General features: G+C 38.5%; 1 protein-coding gene across 1 annotated transcript in view; it reads right to left on the bottom strand.

Moving 5' to 3' along the window:
• The window catches only part of nbeab (neurobeachin b), a 328,780-nt gene that overhangs the window by 59,418 nt on the left and 244,559 nt on the right, over positions 1-24,803 (bottom strand). The window contains exons 40-42 of the mRNA XM_065280795.2: positions 5,960-6,077; positions 3,601-3,703; positions 1,864-1,979 (exon numbers count right to left, since the gene is read on the bottom strand). Coding sequence (XP_065136867.1) covers positions 1,864-1,979; positions 3,601-3,703; positions 5,960-6,077 — 337 coding nt within the window. The remainder of the gene's footprint in view (positions 1-1,863; positions 1,980-3,600; positions 3,704-5,959; positions 6,078-24,803) is intronic.

The following is a 24,803-nucleotide window of genomic DNA, read 5'->3' as shown; positions in this document are numbered from 1 at the left end:
GTCTACTATGAGGTAGTCTTGATTAACCAGGTTAATGCCACATTGTAAAAAGGGGCCGAGAGAAAGAGAAAGGTTGAGATGAGGGGAGGTTGAGCTGACAGGACCGAGACCCGGGTGGAAGATGTTAATATCACTGCAATAGCGTTTAATTAGGAGAGGACCGGCTCCACATTAACACCCCTCTCCTTTCCTGTCTGTGGGCCCGGGCTTCGCTGACACCTCTGTCAGCCCAGGTCATTACCACTCTTGCCTTTAATGAATTTTACCCCGTTCCAACTCTGCCTTACATCTAATTAGCTGACAATAATGTTTTGAAGTCACGCCGGAGCTAAATATAAATATGCATGAATATGCAGCGCGAGCAGAGATGACACATTTCAGTGTCAAGAGAAGGTGTATGTGTGTGTGTGTGTGTGTGTGTGTGTGTGTGTGTGTGTGTGTGTGTGTGTGTGTGAGTTCTCACTAGTTTAGATCAGAGACTTTGCTACAGTATATTTCAACTCTGCACACACTTAAATTCGCTCAACCATACTAATTATCCAGAAGAGTCCAAAGCTCTTTGTCTAACGGAGGGAGAATATAGCTCCTAAATAAATAATGAGGAAAAATACAGTAATATGTGTTTTTTACAAGATAAGACTGCAAATGTTTTTACCGCATAACACGTGCACAGAAAAAATGCTGGTTGGTGACACTACTAAAGTTTCAAAAAAACTTGACTGAAATGTTTTATTGATCTTAAAATCCTTTTCTGAAGGTGTATGTTTAAATGTTTGTAATTACGTTTTATACAAAGAAAATATTTCTGCCAGCATATAAATTTTGTTGTCACTAGAACACTAAATAAATAAATATTTTTTTTAATGAATGACTTAGCAGCCATTAATATTGTTTAAAAATCATCTCAGTGTGAGACCTTAAAGAATTCATCCATTTTCTTTAAAAAAATCCAGATAATTTACTCACCGCCATGTCTTCCAAAATGTTGATGTCTTTCTTTGTTCAGTCGAGAAGAAATTATGTTTTTTAAGGAAAACATTTCAGTATTTTTCTAATTTTAATGGACTTTAATGGACCCCAACACTTAACAGTTTTAATGCATTTAAAATCGCAGTTTCAAAGGACTCTAAATGATTCCAAACTAGGCATAAGGGTCTTATCTAGCGAAACGATTGTCATTTATGGCAAGAAAATAAAAAATATGCACTTTTAAAACTCTCGTCTTCCTCCGGCTGTGTGACGTGCCAGAGCAGCCTCACTTAATTTCGTAAAGACGTATGCAAAACTACGCCCCAATTGTTTACAAGTTTGGATAAAGAGGACCGTTTCGACGTTGTTGTATGTCTTTGTGTCAGTTTATTGGTTAAATATATGTAACATGTGACCTTTTGACATCATTACGCAATAACGTGAGGTCGCGCTGGAGCGTCACACAGCCAGAGGAAGAAAAAGTTGTGGTTTAAAAGTGCATATTTTTTATTTTTCTTGCCAAAAATGACAATCATTTCACTAGATAAGACCCATATGTCTCATTTGAGATCATTTATAGTCTTTTGAAACTGCAATTTTAAACTGCATTAAAACTGTTAAGTGTTGGGGTCCATTAAAGTCCATTAAAATGAGAAAAATTCTTAAATATTTTCCTCAAAAAAAAAAAACATAATTTCTTCTCGACTGAACAAAGAAAGACATCAAAATTTTGGATGACATGGTGGTGAGTAAATTATCTGGATTTTTTTTAACAAAATGAATGGACTAATCCTTTAAGAAGCTGCATAATTTTTTTTCCAAAAGTAGGATGGTTTTGATTTATTTTGGATGCTTTTGGAAAAATAAAGCATCTGTTAATGGAGTACATCTAACCTGCGATGGTATTGAGAAACATCAGGTACTCAAAGTTTGAGATCTCCCGTCTTTGCCAGCGTTGAGTCATGTTAGAGGATTTGAAGAGTTGACGAGGGGTCGCCAGAGAGATCCGCCTGCAAAAAACCCCAGCAATAATAAGCAAGGCTCTGGTTCAACCGCACATTTGTTTTCATTTATAGGATTATTGCGGACAGCAGATGGCTTATAACTCAGAATATGACAATGTAACATTTTGCATCCAAAATCAGACAAAAAGAGTACAAACAGATAGAGGCATACACCAGCGCAGACACGCAAAGCTGCCACGGTCTTTACTGTGGTGTGTACTGAATGCATCGTTTCCAGCGAGAGAGATTCTTTGCAGATGACTATAATGCGTGTCTTTGCTCTTGAAGTATGTACAGCACACATGCTACTAATCTGAGAGCAACAGATAATTCTGGTGCAATGCCTAAATTTGACCTTTCTCAGAGATTCATGTGCAATACTTGCACGTGTATTGGTTTAATTCTGTGCACCCTACCTGTACTTTTTCTTTAATGAATAAAAAGCAATAAAAATGTATTAGTAAAAGCGCAAAAAAATAACCAAAGAGGACTTTTGCTGCCGTAACATGGCAATGATATTATGCATCGCCTGATAGTAGTCCCCTGCTATTGAAAAGAACCAAGGGGACTATTTTTGGGCAGTGCGTAACATCACTACGCGTGCTGCAGTCATGTTACAGCAGCACAGGCCATGATTATTACGCCAAAATGAGAGTATAGTTCCTAGCCATATCGGCCTAGAAAATCGCAACTTTTAATTTTTCTAGTTCGTGTACTTTGTCTTAGTACACGTGGTAACTACAGAAGAGTTAAGTTTTAAATAGGAAAAATATCTAAACTCTTTGGTTATTTTTTAGCGTGATGCTAATGGTCTAATCAGATTCAATGGATTATGCTAAGCTACGCTAAAAGTTGTACCGCCAGACCCGAAGATCAGCTGAATGGATTCCAAAACGGTAAAAATCAAATGTTTTACTCTATGGGAGCTGGACAATGAGCATATATTTTTTTTAAATGTAGTGTCCCTCTAAACTAAACAAGATAACCCAAGGAATGAGTCACAATGAACAGAAAATCATGTAACAGGACACATTTAACAACTGACAAGAGACTAGGGAAACAAAAGGGCTATATATGCACAGGGGTAAGACACACCTGGGAAACAATTAAGGCAACAAATAAGGAGGGCGGAGCAAAACAGGAACAACAGGGAGAAGACAGAAAAAAGAATGAAAATGAACTAAACTTCAAAATAAAAGCACAGTACAGAGGAACCACAGAACAGATCAAACAACAAGTGATTATTGATAAATGTAATCAATTTTGGAGGGAGTCTCATTTGTTTTGGATTCAGCAACACTAAAAAGATCAAGAAGTATTGAACTGAGTGCGAGTAGCCTATACTTTATCCGAGAGACTTGGTGGGTTGGCAAGGGTTTTGGTAGGTTCAGTCAGGGACAAATGAGCAAAAAACTTCAGTGCCGTAAGTCATTACCTCCACCGCAAACTATTCTAAACAATTACCCAGCAAAGGAATACATCCAGAATAAAGCGTTTTTGACGGTTGATGTGATCATCATGCTAGACTTATAAAACTAAATAAAAGACACTGTAAACATTGTTTTGGGCAATATTCTTAAAGGCAACCAAGTGCAGGTGTTCTAGGAGGAACTAGAAACAGACTTGCCTGGCCTGTGGAAGGCCATAACTTGTGCCGACCCCCACGCGTGGAAGACTGTAGACCACCTTCTTCACCGTAGACTGATCAGGGAAGTTAAACATGACTGATGCTGAAAAATGAAATGACATCACATATTATTCCAAACAAAATTTGCTCTTCCAAGCTTTATAATGGTGGAAAACAAAGATCAGGGAACAACCTTTGACTTAAAACCCCCAAAGAGTGCCTCCATCCTTCACAGAATTAACCCACGCGGCTCCAAATGGGTTAATAATAAAGGTCTTCTGCAGGTAATTAATGCAAATCTTGTAAAAAAAAATACCATATTTCAACTGTAATAACTAGCTTCCGGTAACGACGGCATCTTAGAGTCACACGATTCACAGGAGTAACTGTGCAACGTATCCATGGCAACAAGCACTCACTATGCTAAAACTCTTAAGTGAAATTATGTGAGATGGCGTCATTACCGTAAGCTAGTAATTACAGTTTATAAAGTTTAAAATATGGATATTTTTCTTACAAAAATTGAATCAATTAACCACAGAAGATCTTATTATGGTGTTATTGTTAACCCCTTGGAGGATGGATGCACTTTTTAGGGGTTTAAAGTCAGACGTTGTTCCCTGATCCCTTTTTCTCCCATTATAAGTTGGAAAAGCAAGGATATTTACTAAAATAACTTGCTTGAGGGTGATTACATCATGAGATAATTTTAATATTTGGCTGGAGTATCGCGTTAATGCAGTGGCTAACATGAACTAACAATAAACAATGCTGCATTTCCAATGCAATTTAATGGCAATTCGTATGTATTTTCATATTACCACATTCGTATTTTTTTTGTACGATTTGTTTTTGCCCGTGTGACGTTGAGGTTAGGCGTAGAGTTTCATTATTGTTATTTTTATAATAATTATACATTTTAACATGATTCACCTCGAATTAATAGGAATAAGCCAAATTGTAAAATACATAAGAATTTGCGTGAGATCAGGCTGGCATTAAATAATCTTAGTTCATAATTTCATAATTCAAAAGTAAAATTTTAGCATTAGTTAATGCACATTGAACTAACATGAGCAACTGTATTGGCATTAAAGGGGACATTTTCCCAGATTAAAAAAAATTTAAAATAAATTATTTGGTCTCCCCACAATACAAATGTAATGTTTTAGCACAAAACACCATATAGATAATTTATTATATTATGTTAAAATTGCCACTTTGTAGGTGTGAGCCAGTTTTAAGTGTGTCCTTTTAAATGCAAATGAGCTGATCTCTTCAATTAATTGCAGTTCCGTGGTTGGATGGTGCAGATTAAGAGGCAGTTTTATCCCCTTCTGACATCGCAAGGGGAGCCGAATTTCAATTAACTATTTTTTCACATGCTTGCAAAGAATGGTTTACAAAACGAAGTTACTGGGTTGATCTTTTTTCACATTTTCTAGGTTAATAGAAGCACTGGGGACCCAATTATAGCACTTAAACATGGAAAAAGTCAGATATTTCCCCTTTAACTAACAATAATAAAGATTAATGTTGACAAACTATTGCCCATTGTTAGTTAATGTTAGCTAATGCATTTAATAATGTTAACAAATACAAATATTTGGGTATTAAGATTTCAGAGTTTTTATGATGTACAATTGTAAATCCAGGAGTTGTATTCTCCTGCATTTTTATGATGGCAAAAAATAACGACAGTTTGGGACTAGCATACAGTTAATAACTGGTTTAAATTCACTGAATATGTCAACATGTCACTTTAGTCCACTTAAGCTATTGCAAGTCACTTGAAACCTACAAAAGTGAAAACAAATACTATACAGTCTCTTGTGTTTGCTGCCACTGTAAGACATTTTTATCTTTCTCTCAGTCTCCGAAACTAAACACAAGTTTTTGTGACAACCAATAGATAAGAGATATTGGATATATGTGAACCTGTCTGAAATCCAGTCTAAATATAATCTAATAATGAAATAAGGAGCATCAAAGTTGGATTTCAATCACAGGCTTCATATTGATTTTAATCTTTTACATGACCTTACTCAGTCAATATTAAAGATATCAAGGTTATATTTTACAGAATTTTCTTTTGGTTGATTTTATGTAGAAGAATGACTTAAGCTGGGCACTTTTACAGGCAGGGTCACATATGTCCAATAACTAAATAACAAACAGAAAGATTCAAAGGATGTTCAATGTTCTTAATGGAACCATTCAACCAGACATGGTTCTTCTATGGCATTGTGGTGCAGCTTTATTTTTATTTTTAGTATACTAGCAAAACTTGATTGGCCAGCATATGAACAAGTTGGTAGTGTGTAATTGCATTCAAGGTAAACAGAGAAAACTATTTTACTTCTATTGGCCATGAAGATCTCCAACGCAGTGTTTTGAAGTAGAAAACGTCTGGAGAAAACCGCTCGAATCTCGCTGAACATCCATTTGCCATGAAGCCCCTCTGAGTAAACCAGCACCTACGCAAAGAAGAAATAAAACATACATGCGTTACTTATACAATAACTTATTGACATGTTATTGGATACAGTGCCACGTGTTATGATCGTTGCACAGGAAACACATTCCACAGTTACAGTTTGATTGTCACTCCAATCTTTTAGCCATGAAGCCACTTTGATGAAAACTCTGAAACATTCCAGTCTCGTCAAAAATGTTGGCCGCCATCCACCGCAGCCAAAAGTAAAAAGATGACAGGGCTGGCTTTGTTTTCTTTTTCAAAATGGAGGCATCTCTATAAGGCGTCGATTCATGTTAATAATGGGAAGTTCCCAACGCACCTCCTTTCCTCCAATTTTTTGACACGTCTTTCTCCCGTGGGCTGATGCTCTAGCCATGTTGTTGGAGCACAGTCCCTGCGGGGTCGGGCGGGCGTAAATAATCAATACTAACACAGGGCCGGCGCAAGAGGGGGATCATTAGTGAGAATCTCCAGTGAGACCCCCGAGGCCCTTGGAGGCAAGATCAAGAACTTCATCCTGACAGATGAGAATAAGCCAGACTCGATTTTCCCCACCTACCGCTTTAACGGACATACTAGCACACATCAAGCACAAATGGAAGATGCCTTGTGGCACATAGATAAGGGCCTTTTCTGGGGATTTGTGGAAAAAGAAGGATTTTGCGAAATAAAGGACACCGTGTGCAGCGAATGTCTGTGGCACCTGAAGCTAATTCTCGTTCAGAGCGACTAAAAGCCCCAAACAACCCAACCGGTCTCGCTTGATTTCTCATTGGAATAGTACTCGACGCGAGTGCGGAAGGGCCTTCTGTCACATGGTAGTCTCTGGGGCTCAATTAAAAATGGATTAAAATGAAACGCTTACCATCCGCAGGTACCCTCAACTCCATATAAACCACCAAAAAAACAGACAGACTCTCCTTAGGTTTGCACCCTGCTTGACACCTCAGCAAGAGTTTAGCTAAAAGAGACAGGTTGTGTGGAAAACAGGGCTGTTAAGAGTTTAGTAGATGGGCAGTTAGAGGAAACTGGGAGCTTGTGGGTTTGGCATTAGGGGTTTAGTGACAGCTCACGTGCTGAGAGAACAATGGAGACACATGCAGGGAACAATAGAGAATCAGAAAATAAGGGCAGGGTGCAGAGCGAAGAATGGGAAACCTTCACAGTTTGTGTGCGCTTATAAGGGGGGTTAGCAGGCACCGAATACACTACATAAAAGTATAATCAATGTAGTAGGAATCATTAAAGGAATCCAGAAAGAACTCATTATAATGTCTCAGAAAAAAACCCAAAATGAGAGTGCGACCATGCCATGTCGTAATTACCGTAGTTACAAGATTACAACATGTAAAAAGCGCTCACAGCTTCGTAACACTCGTAATTACGACTTTTTTTCTTAAAAGTACTACTTACCATGTGATCGCTGCAACTTCATGCAGAACCACATAATCTCTAGTGTGTGAATGTCATCAGCTTCAAGTAAAAAATATCATGTTTTGTCATTTCAAAGCAACAGTGATTACGATACGGCATAAATGCAGCATAAGATATAAAGGTTGCTAAGGTGTTGCTAAGATGTTATGAATTTTAAAAACATGCTAATTTCACCCACTTTATCATGAAAATATTCACTTAGAAAAGTAATAGCACACTTCTCTTTAACAAGTTACACAATTGAGGTTTTTAAATTCGTGTTCGAGGTGAAGTTTTATTCGTACACTCTTAAAAATAAAGGTGGTAAACGGTGGCGGCTCGTGACTGCTCTTCCCAGGCTCGCAAATTCAAAAGTGTTTGGAGTGTCATGTGTGTTGCTCGTGTTTTCAAAATATGTGTTTGTTGCATCGTGAACCATGTGCATTACGTGTTTTGTCAAAATAAGTGTGTGTGTATATATATACCCTTGTTATGGAAGGCCGAAAGTATATTAATTCGTTTAGACGTTACGTGTACAGACGATATAACGTGTGTACACGTTATTGCGTCTAAATATGTAATTTCGTGTACAGACGTCTATGTTTTGGCCAATGCCGAGACCCAAAACATATAAATTTGGACAAAATTTATTAAACACATAACGGTGACGTCATCACTTACGTAGCCATATGTCCTTCATGAGTAATCCATTTAAATGTGATGTTCCCTATGCGTGATATTGCACGTGGTACTATGTCAGTAAAGGTAAGCACTATCAAATAACACATGATGATGACATCAGTTATTAACAAAACCGTTTATGATAAAAGAGACGCTCACCTTCACAAAATACATGCAAGACACTCCCTTAACAGTAAACTCTGATTACGCATGAGATTTTGCGAGTATCTGGCAAACTCGAGTGTCTCTTTTATCATAAACCCTTTAGACGCGTCTACAGCAGGCACTTATTTTTACAAGACACGTGATGCACATAGGTTCACTCGATGCGCCAAACACATATTTTGAAATTACGAACCACACTCTTGACGGGCTACATACATGTTGTGACGAACTTTGCATCATGCACCCAGCGAAGTCACCGGCCGCCACTGGTGGTAAAAGGTTCCCCAAAGAACCATTCAGTTTAAAGTTTTTCCGTCAATGGCACCTTCATTTGTGTAAATATTAATATTACTTGTTAATATGTAATAAGTAATAATTTACATTCCTTATATTTAGTCTTAAAGGTAACGTTCTTTCTGATCCCATTTTTGAAACCCTAGTTAGTGTAGCATAAATAATACCTGTAAAATAATAAAGCTCAAAGTTCACTGCCAGGCGATATATTTTCTTTAACAGAATCGCCTTTCAAAGCCTACAGCGAACGGCCGGTTTGGACTACAGCCCTCTACTTCCTGCTTTAATGACGTCACTAGAACAGTTTTTTGACTAAACTCCGCCCACAGGCATGCGTCGGTTGCCAGCTAAGCTAACGGCAAGCTAAGCTGCTATTGAATAACAACACACTAAACAAACTACACAATCAAAACTCGTTACGTATTTCTGAAGGAAGGACTTCATAGAACAAGAAAGACATCTTTTTAGGACAACGAAAACAGCGCTATACAGATAAGTAAATTGTGTGAAAAATATCGAATTTTTTTACACGCGAAACATGAACACATGTTATATTGCACACTGTAAACACAATCAAAGCTTCAAAACACAGACAGAATGGGACCTTTAATGATATGTTTCAATGCTCATCAATAATAGTATTTGTGCTTAAAACCAAAAAAGAACAAAATAAAACAATATAGACAAAAATGAAAAAAAAAACCCTGTGTTGCAGTGGATTTATTCACATTCATATGCATCTCCACATGCCCTTGCCTGTCTCCTCGTGTGACAAAGCACAGGCCAAAGGGTTACCCGACAACAAAAGATACCGCTGGAGAAAAAGTGTCTGAAAATAGGTCACATCAGAAAAAAATTTGTCATAACATCAGAGCTGGCACATCAAACATCAACAAGCCAGTGGCCCTGTAGACACAGAGGTCTCTGACAAAGTGCAGTCGTTACTCTCTTTCTGTTTTCTTTGTAAGAAAACAGAGAGAGAGAGAGAGAGAGAGGGAGGGAGAGAGATAGAGAGAGAGAGAGACCAGCTGTAAAAAAATGGGGCTTAATGAACCTGTCTGGCTGGGCTGTCCGCTGCCTGTCAGTGGTGTCACAATGGTGACGAGTGTTGGGGACAAGCGGCCCCGGGGTCCCAGACAGGCCTGCCAGCTGGAGGCTTCTGCCCCAATCTAATCACACCAGCAACAGGAACAGAACACGAAACAGGGTCCAGATTTTACTTTCCTCCTCAAGGCCTGTCAACGCACACTCAGGGGCCGGACAGCTACCCGCTTCATGTTACGCAGGTTATGTCTGTTGCATATGCAAGTGTTAAAGGTTGTACAAAGGCTCCTAACAAATGCATAACATTGAAACAACTATTCTGGCTAGTACTGCACTCATGTCATGTCAGACGTACTGCACCTATGAGTTTCTGAATAATAAAAACGCATACATCTTACTGTAGCATCAGTTGTGATGCATTAACTCTGCCGACAATACATTATAAAAGTAAAGAAAATACAGTTGAATCATTATAAAATCAACATTAGTGGTGAAATATAATAGAAATATTATAATAGTTAAATATATTATTTAACATGGCATTCAATACACCTAATGCACATTTTGCTAAATACAGCTTCAGTAAACAAACAATTGGCCGCTCCTATCAAAAAACACAACCCCACCATTCTTCTCGTTTTGCTGCCCTTAACAGCCATTATCAAAAATGACATCCAAGCCAAATCTTCTTCTCTATCCTTATTCTTCAAACGACATCTCGTGCCCCAAGCTGCCCTCAGAACGGAGTATTATTACAGAGGCGAATACATCAAAAAGATTCGTCATTTTTAAACCGGACACAATTTTTCACACCCCCACGAGACAGGCGAGTGCAATCCCTCTCCATGTCAAATGTGTGCAGAGTCTGGCCGAGGATATAACAGCCAGCGTGACTGATATGTTTATAAAGGGGGTCGTCTGTCGCACTGACAACCTGCCATCATAGCACCTCTGCTGGGCTCTCTGCAGATTTCTCTAATAGGCTTCCACTGCTGGGGCTGAATGCATGCGTGTGTGTGTGTGTGTGTGTGTGTGTGTGTGCGTGCGTGCGTGCGTGCGTGCGTGCGTGCGTGCGTGCGTGTGCGCGTGTGTGTGTGTGTGGAGTGAGAAAGAGGAAAATGTGTCCAGAATGTGAGAGCACTTGTCTCAACCAGAAATGGTGAGCGAAAGAAAATGTGTGCTAAAGAGCTTCAACTTTACGTTAACAAAGAGTCTAAATGCCTGTTTATCAGTGCATGGTAACATTATGCCAATTTTTACAAAATGTAATATAAGTTTCAGGTGTGCCTAGAATGGGTCTATGAAGTTTCAGCATATAATACCCCACGGATCATTGTTATAGCATGTCCAAAATGCCCCAAAATAATGCTGTTGTCATGTGAGTTCCTTTAAATGCAAATAAGCTACTGCTTTTTATAGATCTGATTACAGTCAGAGACAATAGTATATTTAGCCGCATTAGTGCTAACTTGCTAACAAACAAATTTAGCTTTTGGAGAAAGTTAACCAGTCAGTCATTGGCTGTGGCGGGGCTTTGTTTGTGTGACATCACATTAACAAGATAATCAAAATAGTGTTGTCCAATGAAACTGCTTTGGTTTAATAGGGATTAAAAAAGAAAGAGTGAGTGGATTGATTTTATTGTGTGGCAGTTGTGCCAACATACATTTATTTTCACACTTTGTAAAAGTGGATTTTACATATATGGGCACTTTAAATAAATATGCACTTTTCATGAAAACATAAAAATTCTGTGATCATTTACCTTCATGTTGTATCCTTTTACCTTCAGCTTTCTGTAAAACCTTCATGTTTTATCCTCTAAAAAATGCTGTTATTTTCAACCAAGTGTCGCGTCAAAAAGGGACATATACCCAACCTGTTGGGTTGTACTGTAATTTAATTATAAAACCTATTCAGGTTAATTTTAACCTAAAATAATTGGTTGTTTTAACCCATTGTTGGGTCAAATATAAAAAAAGACAGAAACACTACGGGGATTCCCAAGGGAATCTTAGATTTTAGCTCAAAAGGGAAAATTATGTATAATTAACTGTAATTAAATGTAATTAACTGTAATTAACTATACAAGTTTATCAGGTTTTACATTTTAATAATAACAATTAATTAATATGTTCGTCCACCGAAGGCATATATCCATAATCGTATATTAATGTCTAAGAAACGTTAATTTCATGGCCTTTAAAATTAACCTTCTCACTGATATACAGTGCTACTCGCAGCTTGTAGCTGGATCAAAAGGCAGAAATAGTGACTTTAATTTCATGAGCATTGAACACAGAAACAATTCAATTGTGAAAATGCAAAACCGGTTTATTAACTACAAAACGAAGTACACACAATGAACTAAACATACACATACAATAACATAAAACATAGATGAGAAAGAAAAGATTAAAAAGCTAGAGAGAGAGTAAAAGATTGGCAATAGCACTATTGCTTAACATCTGCACAAACCATCGGAAAATCTCTAAGGATCGCCTTAATTTTTTATAAGGGGTAAAGCTTAAACATCAGCAAGTAAAACAAGTTTATACTTGCATTTGGCTCTTTGTGATGCGGTGCGAAGTTTCTGATGCGCGCGGTGCGAGCAGGGAGAGAGAAAAGCCCTTTTCAGACAGAGATTCCGTAAAATACACGGGACAGGCATCCTGGATTTTTCCGGAATAGTTAGACTTTTTGTTCATTCACACTGCCAAGATTACACGGCATCTGATGGTCCCGGAAAGACACGTGACCTGTTGAAAGTCCTGCCCTCTCTTCTATGCAGCGTCTGAACTTTGCAAAGTATTTATTATTCCTCTCTCCAGAAACAACTCGCGTGCATTATTGTTTATGATAAGACTACAAAGGAGCGCGTGAACGCACAGTTCTATTCTGGTGAATGATCTCAGCTTCAGAGTGGATATTTGACAAGCTCCCTTATTTCTGTTTTAATACAGTTTTCAGACATTTCTCATCGTGATTGTTTATATGCATTTAAAACCTGCATTTTGAGGAGCTGAACGATATATCTTGGTGGGATGATGCGTGGGTATTTTCGTTTATTATAGCTCAAATGAGCACGTGACGCGATATTCTTTTATGCTGCTGAATGATCTCCGTTTCAACGCAGTAAGTAACGAGCTAACTTACCTGATATCTGCTTCAGTCCAGTTTGCTGACATTTCTCGTCGTGAATGTTGTTAATTCCTTATTTTAAAGAGTTGAACCAACTTCGTGTTGCCATGACACACACGTCCTCACTAGGGCACGTGCGTCATTGTTTATGTGTCTCATTTATCATTTCCTGAAAACTGCTTCAATCTAGTTTGCAACATTTCTCGTGGTGAATGTTTATATGCATGTTATCTCTCATTGTAAGGAGCTGAACCATAACTTGTGTTGTACTACGACACGCCCATTACGGCATTCTTGCGGCTTCTTGTTCACACAGAGGGTTATCCGGGTATCTGACTAGGTCCTCTTTCCGGCAACGATCCCAGAAGATTAACGGGACGAGTTTTTGTTCACACAGACGCTTGTCTGGCAATTTTACGGGTATTTTCTGGGACCAAAGGTCTGTGTGAATGGGGTTAAAGAGAATCCAGGTGTGTTCGTAAGATGACGGAGTCAGTTAAGTTGTTTTGTAGGGCGTATTGGTCCGCTTGGTTTTCCGAACTAGCGCAAAGCCAGGAAAGACTGTCCCGAAGAGTAAGACAGGGCTCAGAGAAAAGATGATGAATCCGAGGGACTCTGGGTGAGTCCCAGCGAGTTTCCAAACTGCGCTGACGGGTTACCTGAGTAACCGAGCGACTGAGCGCTCCTGAGCCACCGGGCGACTGAGTTACTGAGTGAACTGAGCGAAGATGGCTTGGGCGATAGGTCGTTTTGACCTTTCACGCGCCCAGCCCATTTTAGGTGAGTGACCAATGTGCGAAGTGTTCGATCGTGCGGGAAACAAGCCTTTGTTCATTCAGACATCACATTTGCGTAATTGCATAATGATAAAAGTTTGTTTCCATAACTCTTCAAATCAATATTAAATGAAATCGATGCTGCTTATGGTAATATGATAAATAGCAATGATTAGGAAATAAAAAGTAGCTTAATTTGATACTAGAAGAGACATGGGTTTAAGTTCACATTGAATAATAATTTCATACATCATATATACACCATCATGCAGTAAAGGGATATAAACTACATTTAAACAGCTCATTGTGATCTTTAAATGTGGTTTCATCAGAGACCTGTAGTCTGTGCCCCCTGCTGTGTCTCTGGCGATTGTCGTTCGATCGGGTTTCTCTGGTGGAATTCCATTGAACCTCCTTTGACGACTGCATAAGTTTTAATTGTCGCCCATTTTACAACCTTGATAGGTGAAAGAGATCTCGACGATTGTCACAAAAGGAGACAGGGTTATTTATTTATCACAATTTTAGGGCTGTTACGATCCAGATGCCAAATGGCCTTGATCTGACTCCGAGCCATTTGCTACATTTGACCCAACGCTGGGTTGAAAATAACCTACTATTTTTAGAGTGATTTGTTTACATATAAGTATGTTTACATATATAGTCCTTCCAGAAAAACTGATTTTTTTGTGATTGTTGCAGGCAAAAATCCTTGATCTTGCGGTACGTAGTGCAAAATGTTACGGGTTTAATCCCCAGGGAACACGTTTACTGATAAAATGTATATACCGAATGCACCGTAAGTAGCTTGGATAGAAATGTCCGCCAAATGCATACATATGAAAGGAATCTGCCCCCCCAAATCCAATATATTGTGCCCGATATAGATTATAGAGCAAACATAGAGTTAATGATGCCATAACTTTCATTTCGGGGTGAACTAGCCCTTTAAAAACCATTATTTTTCTAAAAAATAAACAGACCTTTAAAAACTTCACTACCATTTAACTGACAGATTAAAATTACTCAGACGTGCTTTTGTTGCTTGTAAAAGATCTTTATTGCATGTAGTGTGCAGTGTGTATGGTCTAAGGGGCAGTGTAGTTGGAAAGCGCACATGCTGTGACACTGTAGTTGTAGAGAAGAAAGATCAGGACAGTGCTGTATGTGACAGTCTTTACCAAAGGGTCTGTTCTGTACAGGTGGGGGTCTGGACTGTTACTGTCGGTTGTTGTTGGCTCCTGGCTTCACGAGAAATAGCAAAGGATGACAAGGTACGACTACTGCAGTCTGCCCACCATGTGTATGAATGAGTTTGTCCGTCTGCTTCTCTGTGTGTGTATGAATGTGTGCAATAGCACATAGTCTTGTCGCTGCCAAAATAATGCTTACATATTTTCTGCTGCTGCTTCAATTTACATCAAGAAGAAGCAAATTCGACCTTCTTTACATGACCTTTTATGTCCTGATGCCTTTCTTTCTCAAGTGTTTGTTGTCTCACTAAGGTTTAATTATTCATTTAGCACCCGGTACCCATTTTATTCAAAACACAAAGAGTGAATTACATGCGAGCAACATTATGGTGTGGCATATTAATCCTAATATAATGGTTTATGTTATTTTAACTGCATTTATTTCTTTGTTTGGCATAGTAAAACCATACAAGCTTGAAAATGCTGTACGATATACAAGAGCATCTTAGCGTTATAAAATGCAGAGCAAAATTCATGGGTTCGAATCCCAAAGAACACGCATACCGATAAAATGAGTCCCTTTGGATAAAAGCATCTGCCAAATACATACATGTCAACGTAAAGTACATCAATGAAATATGACCTTATAAAAGAGCCCCACAACGCACTTAAGAGCAGAAAAGCTGTTTGGAATTCAATGAATGATAAAAACCAGTAAAAGAAAATATTAAAAAGTATTTTCTGCATCATGGTAATAAACACCATCATGATTTGTGGAATTCACTGATCTAAATCTCCAACAGTTAAGCAGACGTTTCCGCAGATCCCTTTATAAGACGAGAAACACTCATCTGTAAAAGGAAAAAATACATCAAAGGCCGTATTCCCATCTGATCTCTCCTGTTTGTGACATCTGCTCTAAGGGGGGAAAATAAGCAACATTTAAAATTCCTTCAGATTATCAGAAGCCTCTCATTGGACGCTCCTGACGGAATCCATTTCTCAGCCCAGTAAATGGGAATGGCTTCCAAAGCAGGTATCTCGGGAAAGAGGATGTGGTTTTGCATAATCACTGTCACTGACATTTAGGGTGTGTGAGAGCGTGTGTCGGGGTGACACGGTTTTAGTCGAGAAGCGAGACCGTGGTGATAAACGGATGAATATGAGCTCTGCTCTCTGCTTAGATCACTGCCTAATGTGTCCAACCTAGTTTGTCAATAGTGGTTCTGCTGCGAGGGCCGCGTCTCAGGCACGCATGTGTGGCCGTGCGTGCCGTGAAAACAGATCTGTTGATGCGGAAATCGACTTGCAGTTCAGCTAGTTTGTTTTGTTGCCAAACGGAACTGCAAAATGCAAAAATGACACTTTACAGACAGTTTTCTTCAACACTCTCGTTGCATCCGACTCCGCCTACTTTTATATAATATAGTACTGAGGCGAGTAGTTTGTCCAAATTCATAGTATTAATAAAAAAGTACGCGAAAAGTACCTGGATGACTTACCACTTCCGGATAATCCAGCGAAGAAGAATGAGAGGGTGTTGTTTTTTGTCAGAAAAAACTTTATTCAAATCCAAATACACAAACAGCTTTCACTTGTGGTTAAATTGCGCTTGTTTAACAACATCCCAGTTAACGATTATGTCGCCGTATATTACGTGATGTATCAACATGGCGGATGTAGTACGTCCGAATTCATTCATAATTTATATTCGGTACCTACTTTCACAGTATGCGATTTCGGACCCAGGATCTGTCTGCCATTGGTCAGTCAAACAGGAGGTCCAGGAGCCAATCTTGCAATATAGGAAAAATTATACATGTTTTGAAACTTTAGGGTTCGATCACACAACTTACAGATTGAATGCACTATAAGTCGATTCGGATGAAAGTGTCTGGCAAATGCATAAATGACGAGTCAAATGTCTTATCATTGTCTCTGCATATTCACTACATACAGATTAGACATAAAAAGTGTTTTAAAAAGACTTTAATGTCAAATAGGTTTGTTGAGCAATATAAAACGTGGCAGTTTTTGGGTGGAAGTGCTGCAAACTAAAGGCCAGGTTATACCTTTTTTCCGCGCAGCTTTCCAAGTATACTCCCCGCGGCTACACGTGGATGGCCGCGTTCGACACTACTGTCCGCGCGGTCTCAAATTTGGGGCTGCATGCGGACGGGCTGCATGCGGACAACCGCGGACCCTCCTGATGACAAAAATGACGTCATGCAGACGGCGCGCATACGCGGACGTCCCTAGTATACTTTCGGCTTAAGTGTTCTTCCGCCATACAATATAGTTCCCATTTTTATCCGCTTAAAAAATGCCACATTTTATTTTGTGCCACCATACTTACTCGTGTAACTACTCATGTCTTTAAATAGGGAAAACATGAAAGTGTTTGGTGGCCTCTAAATTCATCCCTGTTTGGATCCCAAGGAATGAATGGGGCAAGGCTAAATGCTAACACATTCCCGATGCGCTGTACAAAGATAAAGTGCACGCATTGAATAAAGAAAAGTATGTATTTATTTGTCTAAGTTGAGGTAAGAACATAGTAAAAAATGTAAAAACGGTGGTGTTTTCCTTTAAGTGTCCCTATAGACACATAGACATACATGCAGCTAACACTAATCTAGATAAACAGCCTGAAATGGTTGGTGTTAAGGGCATTTTAAAAAGACAGAGTTCAATTTTCTATGGGGTGCATTTGCAGAGCCCACACTAATGGCCTTTCTTAAGAGACTCATCACACTTACAGTGACTGAATTCACACTGATCTGATGAAGAGTCTCATCGGCCTGACACTACAAAGACATTACAAACAAAGCATTTCCCACTTATACAGTACGCTGCGCTCAGGAGCCTGAACGCATATATATATATATATATATATATATATAGAGTCATTTTGGACACAGCCCGCGATTATCTATAACTGCCTAAGCAGAAGAAGAAAATAGAGCACAGTTTCTTATCGAGACAATAACAGCTAGAGCTACATGTGTGTATGATAATATAAGTGGGAGGGCTGTTTCTCTCATCCTCAGGGCTAAGTAAGAGGGAAACAGTGGAGGGTAATCTGGCTGTTGAGCATGGTAGATAATTTGCACTTGATCCCCTTGTAATTATATAGTTTAAATCTTTTTACCCGCTCTAATCCATCGCCGCATGGAGAGGTTTTGCAGACACCACTGACGGAGCTGTTGGACAACCCTTGTCAACTTATGTCTAATGCTTCCTAGTGGATTTTAGGAGTGGGAGGAGAAGGCTCATGTTGCTATAATTATTTTGACTGTGTTTATTTCAAGCGTGCATGTACTTTGCATATCACTCCCTAACATAAGGAAGGGATGGAGGAAATCATAAAGGAGCAGGATGGCTGATGGATGGGGAAGACTAAATTCACTTGTAAACTACAGTATAAACTGATGTAGGTCACAATTATTGCTATTTTTAACATATATAATGAAATATATCAATTTACAGTATCTTTTTATCAGATTATTTATAAGTTGAATACCAATACTAAAGGCCTGATAACACAAAGTATAATAAATAAAACCAACAAATGGTTTTCATACAAAAAGCAATACAAACTTAACCCAATACAGGGGTTTTACTATCTGGAAAAAAATATTAAAATTATCATCTGCCATTCAATCTAAAATCAATATTATAAAAAAATTTCTATTTGGACTCAGTTTCCAATGATCCCTCAATCTCCCTCACCCGGTCATCATCGCATCCGTCACTCATCACTTCATCAGTTCTTCATAATTTAAGTCTGTGGTTGTTGTCAAAGTTTATTCGTTCTTTATGTAAATGTTTGCATTATGTGTATACTGTTAACAATCCTCTGTATGTGTTAAGATTTTAATACATAATTTGAGTTTTGTTTATATTAAAGATCTATGTTTATTGTTAATTCATCGTCGTCGTCATCTCTATCACACCAAGCCATAACAGGTGCACCATGAGAAAGTTAAAAATAACAAACATCAAAAACAACTTTTTCTTGTTTTTTTAACTTTATTAACACTATTTCTTATGTAAAGTCTACTACATCAGTCTGATCTTTGAACGTATTTTATGAGTTGACTAAATTGTATGAATTCCTACGAAGCCAATCTCACAAAAACATATGATTATTATAAAAGAAACCATAATGAAAGCCCACCCCTAACCCTAAGGTCACAGGGGCGAAAGCAAATCGTACAAAAGTGTACGAATGTGGTTGTATGAATTAATACGAATTAGCCACCTGGTTTGTGACCTTTTAAAATGGTACACATAGGTACACCTGAGGTCCCAATAGTTCCCCTAAATATGCCCCTTTTAGGTACTTTTTAAAAGGGTACCAACCCGGTGTTTTTGTACCTTTTATCTGATAGTGTATAGCAGTGGTTCTCAACCTTTTTCATTTCAAGGCCGCCCTGGCATGACTAGACAGATGTATTACAAAAATAACCAAACAATAAGAAATATATAGATTTTTGTCTTATTTTAACAACCTAAGACCTAAGATCACTTTTTTTTGTTGTTTGGACCATAATAATACTTAATTCTGTGTAACTGGAACCTGTTGTACACAAACATGGACAAATACACTGCTTCATGTTCTAGAAAAATATTTGGTTATTATTTTATTGGTTCTTATAATAAGTAACTAATTGCGTTTTCATGGAAAGTAATGCTTACGTTACTTTTAAGTTACTTTTGCGTTACTTTTTCTTACTTGGCTAAGGCTTGATCTCTTTTAGGCCTTGCAGATGTTTTTTATGATCGCAAAAATTTCAAGCTCTAGCCTGCCATCTCCGTTTTTGACTCAAACTGTTCCCGCTCAGACGCACAGCATGCGTAATTCTACGTTAATATGTTCAGTTTAATTCAGTAATTATTTTATTTTTAAATTTAATTAAATAAACTGAAAAGTAACTAGCATTACTTTTTTGAAAAAATAACTCAAATATGAATGTGTTAATTTATAAAGTAATGTGTTACTTTACTCGTTACTTCAAAAAAGTAATATTATTACGTAATGCGCTGTAATGCGTTACCCCCAACACTACTCCTAGGGGCCCTGGCCCCTGGTTGAGAAACACTGGTGTAGAGTACGCAAGGACCTGCACTAAATTTTAGTCATATACTAAATACACTTAATACTGACCTTTGAGACACACCAATTTTGATTGATTATTTAAGATGAATAACATGCAAATTAGAATGCAGTGCCAGTTTGAAGAAGCTCACAGACATGCATTGCTTTGTTTTGCTTTGCTTGGAATTCAGGCCTTTCGCAAGTTATCAAGCCATGTCTGGAATTCCTTAACACATTGAGACAATCTTTCAGCTATTAATCTCAACACAATGAAAACTAAACCTGTGCTCATAATAATGTTGCAGTTTAACAAAATCAATATCCACTGATGTCCAGAAGTTGATTGCTAAGCTAAAGCAGGATGACTCGTGTGTTATGTATGTGTGTGCGTGTTCAGTGTTATCCCTGCTGGCCAGCGGGACAGTGGGCCATCTTGCAAGCCTGCCAAAGCTGACAGCCTGTGACAATCTGCCTGGCATGTGGCTATTTGACTAATTACACTGGATTACAGCATATTAATGCAAGCTGTTTACTTCAGGGTTACTGACCTAGCTAGCTGCACAACATGCTAAGAACACATGAAGAGAGATTTGCGAAAAATGAAACAGAAGTGGATACTATTTATTACTAAACGTGTACCTCACCAGAAGCCTAAATCCCTCATAGGACAACAGAAAGGGGAATTCTCCTTTAACATTTCTTTCTATGACCCACTGGAAAAGGGAAATGGTTGTAATATGAGTACACATAAGACAGCAAGTTCATAAAATGATTTATTACTCATTTGAGTAAATGTTCCTCAAAAGCTGGATCATAGGCATTTCCTCATTGATTAAGTTTTGTGTTGAAATCAGATCTTGATTAATGGGGGATTGTCACATGGGACATGTGGTCTTGCAGGACTAAATCTTTATTTTCCGGTCATTTCCATTAGGCTGAGAAACTCTGGGATTGTTCCATAAGTATCTCTTGCCGGAATGCGTAGGAGAAAAGTCCAGACGTATCCATTTTTAGCATTTTCTAGACTTATTTTGGAAGAAAAACCTGTGGAATTTCGCTGAAAGGATACAATCATGGTAAACTTTAAAGCTTTACAAAGACATTCCACTTTTTTGAAAAAAATACACATTTTCCAGCTCCCCTAGAACTAAACATTTGATTTTTACAGTTTTGGAATCCATTCAGATGATCTCCGGGTCTGGCGCTACCTCTTTTAGCATAGCTTGGCACAATCAATTGAATCTGATTAGACCATAGCATCGCGCTAAAAAATAACTAAGAGGCTGTTTACACTTGGCATTAACATGCGTTTTCGTCGATCGGATCACAAGTGGACGACGTTAATGCCAGGTGTAAACGGTGTTCAAAACGTTTTGAACGCGTCCACTTTCGACCACTTTCAACCACATCCAGAGGTAGTCGAAACCACTTTCGATCGGATCGCTTCGGAGCTGCGGAACGCAATGTGGTTGAATGTGTTCGAACAGCCACACGCGACCGCCTTCTCTCCGCCCATTTATCTAATCTGAGGTATTAAACACAAGTTTTACGTCTTTTTTTACTTCTGGCGTGAACATACGGTGAACAACGCCTTTCATTGATAAAACTACTGCGGGGTGTTCTCCGTAGTTTCGTTTTGAAAGCGTGAAAGTTGCGTGATCCTATTTCATCAATTGCGCTGAAAATTCAGAGAAAGCTCTAACATAAACACGTACAAAACTCTGTGAGGCATGTTTACTTGATAAACAAGCAGTGGACTCCGACATAATATTAGTTTGCGTCCATATAAACTCATAATTACTCCCGCTCGCATTTGAATGACAGCAGAGAGACTCGCCCACCGTCTCACAGACCACCCCCTCATAGTATTCAGAACAGAAGCGGTCGAAAGTGGACAAAAGAGACGGATTTAAATACCAGGTGTAAACGTAATGTGTCTCTCTCGTCCACTTGTGATCCGATCGATGAAAACACATCTTAATACCAAGTGTAAACAGCCCCTAAAGTGTTTCCTATTTAAAAGTTGACTCTTCTGTAGTAACATGTACTAAAAACGACAGAAAATTAAATGTTGTGATTTTCTAGGCAGCTATGGCTATGACTATACTCTCATTCTGGTGTAATAATCAAGGAGTTTGCTGCTGTAACATGGCTGCAGGAGGCGCACTGCCCGAAAATAGTCCCCTGCCATTGAAAGTTACTAAGTTTTCGGCTGCTGCGTAATATCATTGCGCCTCTTGCAGCCATGTTACAGCAGCAAAGTCCTTTTAAAACCAGCAAACTTTTCATTTTCTGTTGGTCTTAGTACACGAAGTAACTGAAGAAAAGTCAAGTTTTAAATAGGAAAAATATTGAAACTCTTTGGTTATCTTTGAGCGAGATGCTAATGGTCTAATCAGATTCAATAAATTATGCTAAGCTATGCTTAAAGTGGTACTGCCAGACCTGGAGATCAGCTGAATGGATTCCAAAAAGGTAAAAATCTCATGTTTAACCCTATGGGATCTGGAAAATTAGCATATTATTAAAAAAATTGGAGTGTCCCTTTAAAGTCGCAAAGTAAGTGCACTCATAGCATCTGATAAGCTTACTATCCTATATATACTTTCATATGCAGTCACCCAATGCAAGTGAGGTGCTATCAACAAAGAAAGTAAGCTAAATCTTTAACAAAAGCAAAAGAGAAGAAATGAGGCGTACAACAAGTGTGTTTAAAACACAACGACTCTCCCGACTGTGCTAAACCAATCCCGGACTCGCAACAAAAAGAGCCCGAAGCTTTGCTATTTGTATCCTCTCCCCTGGCCCTAGAGCTGTCTTATAATAGTCTTAAAGTAGCCATTGTATCAAGAGAGTCCTTGAGTGGCTTACACAGGCCATCTTATAAAACATTTAGGCAGCGGTTTTCAAAGGTCCAGCCAGGCTTGAAGAAAAGGTAGCGCGGCAGAATGGGCTTCTAACGTCCGGCCGGCCTTATTGTACAGAAGTCACATCACATTAACTCTGAGGGCCATTTGCAGGACCCTTTCTCTCCGCAGAGCTTTCAGAACAGATTAAGCTATGAAAACTTCAGAATTACTAAAGCACCTATTAGGCATTATAGTCTGTCCTTTCTTTTGCTGAACCCTTTGAATGCGATTGAATGCGCAGAAATGTTCAATAGCTTTTCTGAACATGATCGAAATTTTTAAAACTTATGGTGTCAGAAGTGAAAAATGTGCATTACAAAATGCTTGAACATTTACATTAAAGTTTTGTTTTATGATAAAATGTGGCATCTAAACAGCATACTCTAAGTTTATTTAGACATAAATCTAGACATTATTTAGACAAATTAACTTTCATACTTACAGCGTAAAGTTTAAAATGCCAAAACTTCTCTATTATAGGAAGCAGGAGGAGATTTCAAAGTTTCAGGCTCTTGAATTTTTGGTTAAATATTCTCTGTAGCAAATCTTTGCAGGGAATGTGAAAAGGCATAGTTCAAAGCGGTTTGAAGGAGTTTGAATGGTAATTGTATTTAACAGGATTGGTTAGGGCCCTAACAGTGGTTTTCTTGAGACGCAGGTCGTGTGGCGTTAAATAGCTGTCACCCACTCAAAGATTCTCGGCTTGGGAAGATGGCAAACAAAAGCGCTTGCTATTCGTGAGCCCTGAAGCTCACATGCAATGTCAATAACAGGATCCCGGTAACTCTGGACAATGTATTATCTTGAAACAATCCGTTTATTAAATCTCTAAAATGAAGGATTTATAGAATATAGACTTGTGCTTCATTAAAGATCCACTGATGTTGCTCTATGTCAATTTATACCGCATTGACTGAGACTATAGAATATAATAAGACCTCAAGGGTGTTAAAACAGCAGGTATCTCACACCGGTCGGGGAAAAATGCTTTGACCGTTTTTAAAATTTTACAGATACACAAATGCATGCCCACAATGTCAGAATCTGGCTGTGTTGTAGAGCCTACTTTACACCCTTAAACTTCTCAAGCCAGCAAACCGACGGCCAATGCCTTTGCATCAAAGACACACAAAACTCCAGCATGAAGACCCCTTAATACGACCCTCTAATTGGATTGCCTGTACATGTAAAGATTGTGGCCCTGCCAGCATCTTCTCTTTTTGTGCTCCAATCAGTCACCAAACACCAAAACAATCGGATTGGGATCAAATGGACCGAGAACTTTTTGTTCCCTGAACACAACAGGTTGACAAAATTCAGACTAGGCAAAAGCTTTAGCCCTCTTTTGGAAGGAGGGGGGCATTTCAATTTCACAGGGTCCCATTTTATAGGGACAAAGCTCATTGGTGTTTATTGTTCGGCCTTTAACCAGTCTAGTCTTAAAACAGCAACATGTAGTGCACCATGCACCAGTTATTGTTGGTTCACAATCTCAAGGATAATATTTCATACCCAACAAAAACAATTTAGAAGCTTAGATGAAAAAAACATGACTTTTTATCATACTCAACAAACTTTATAAGACAGTTTGCCGGAAGTTTGTTGGATTCTGTGAACAAACCGGTATTTTTTAAATGGTCTGACACTGGGAGTAAGCTGATTTGAAGTCAAAGTATTTGATGTAAGGAATAACTGATGGCTTGCTGTTGAATTATTCGAAAATAATGCACACCCAAGGTGGTATACTGCGGGTGTTCATTGTTGTCAAGTAATTCAAAGGACCAGAGGACCCTCTTTTACCACGGTTACCACAAACGTTGCTCTGGTGGTGTTTTTAAGACATTTGACAGGTTAGGTGTGCATTTTACAGAAAAATAATCAACACCCATGAAGCATTTCTCAACCAATCAGAATAAAGCATTCAACAGCCATGTGGTATAAGAATGCATAATATGTGCCAACAGCATTCAGTTAATATATAATTGTCTCATTTTTGATGGAGGTGGT

Source organism: Paramisgurnus dabryanus, chromosome 8 (assembly GCF_030506205.2).
Source record: "Paramisgurnus dabryanus chromosome 8, PD_genome_1.1, whole genome shotgun sequence".
Taxonomy (NCBI): Eukaryota; Metazoa; Chordata; class Actinopteri; order Cypriniformes; family Cobitidae; genus Paramisgurnus; species Paramisgurnus dabryanus.
This window is presented reverse-complemented; position numbering and strand designations above follow the sequence as displayed.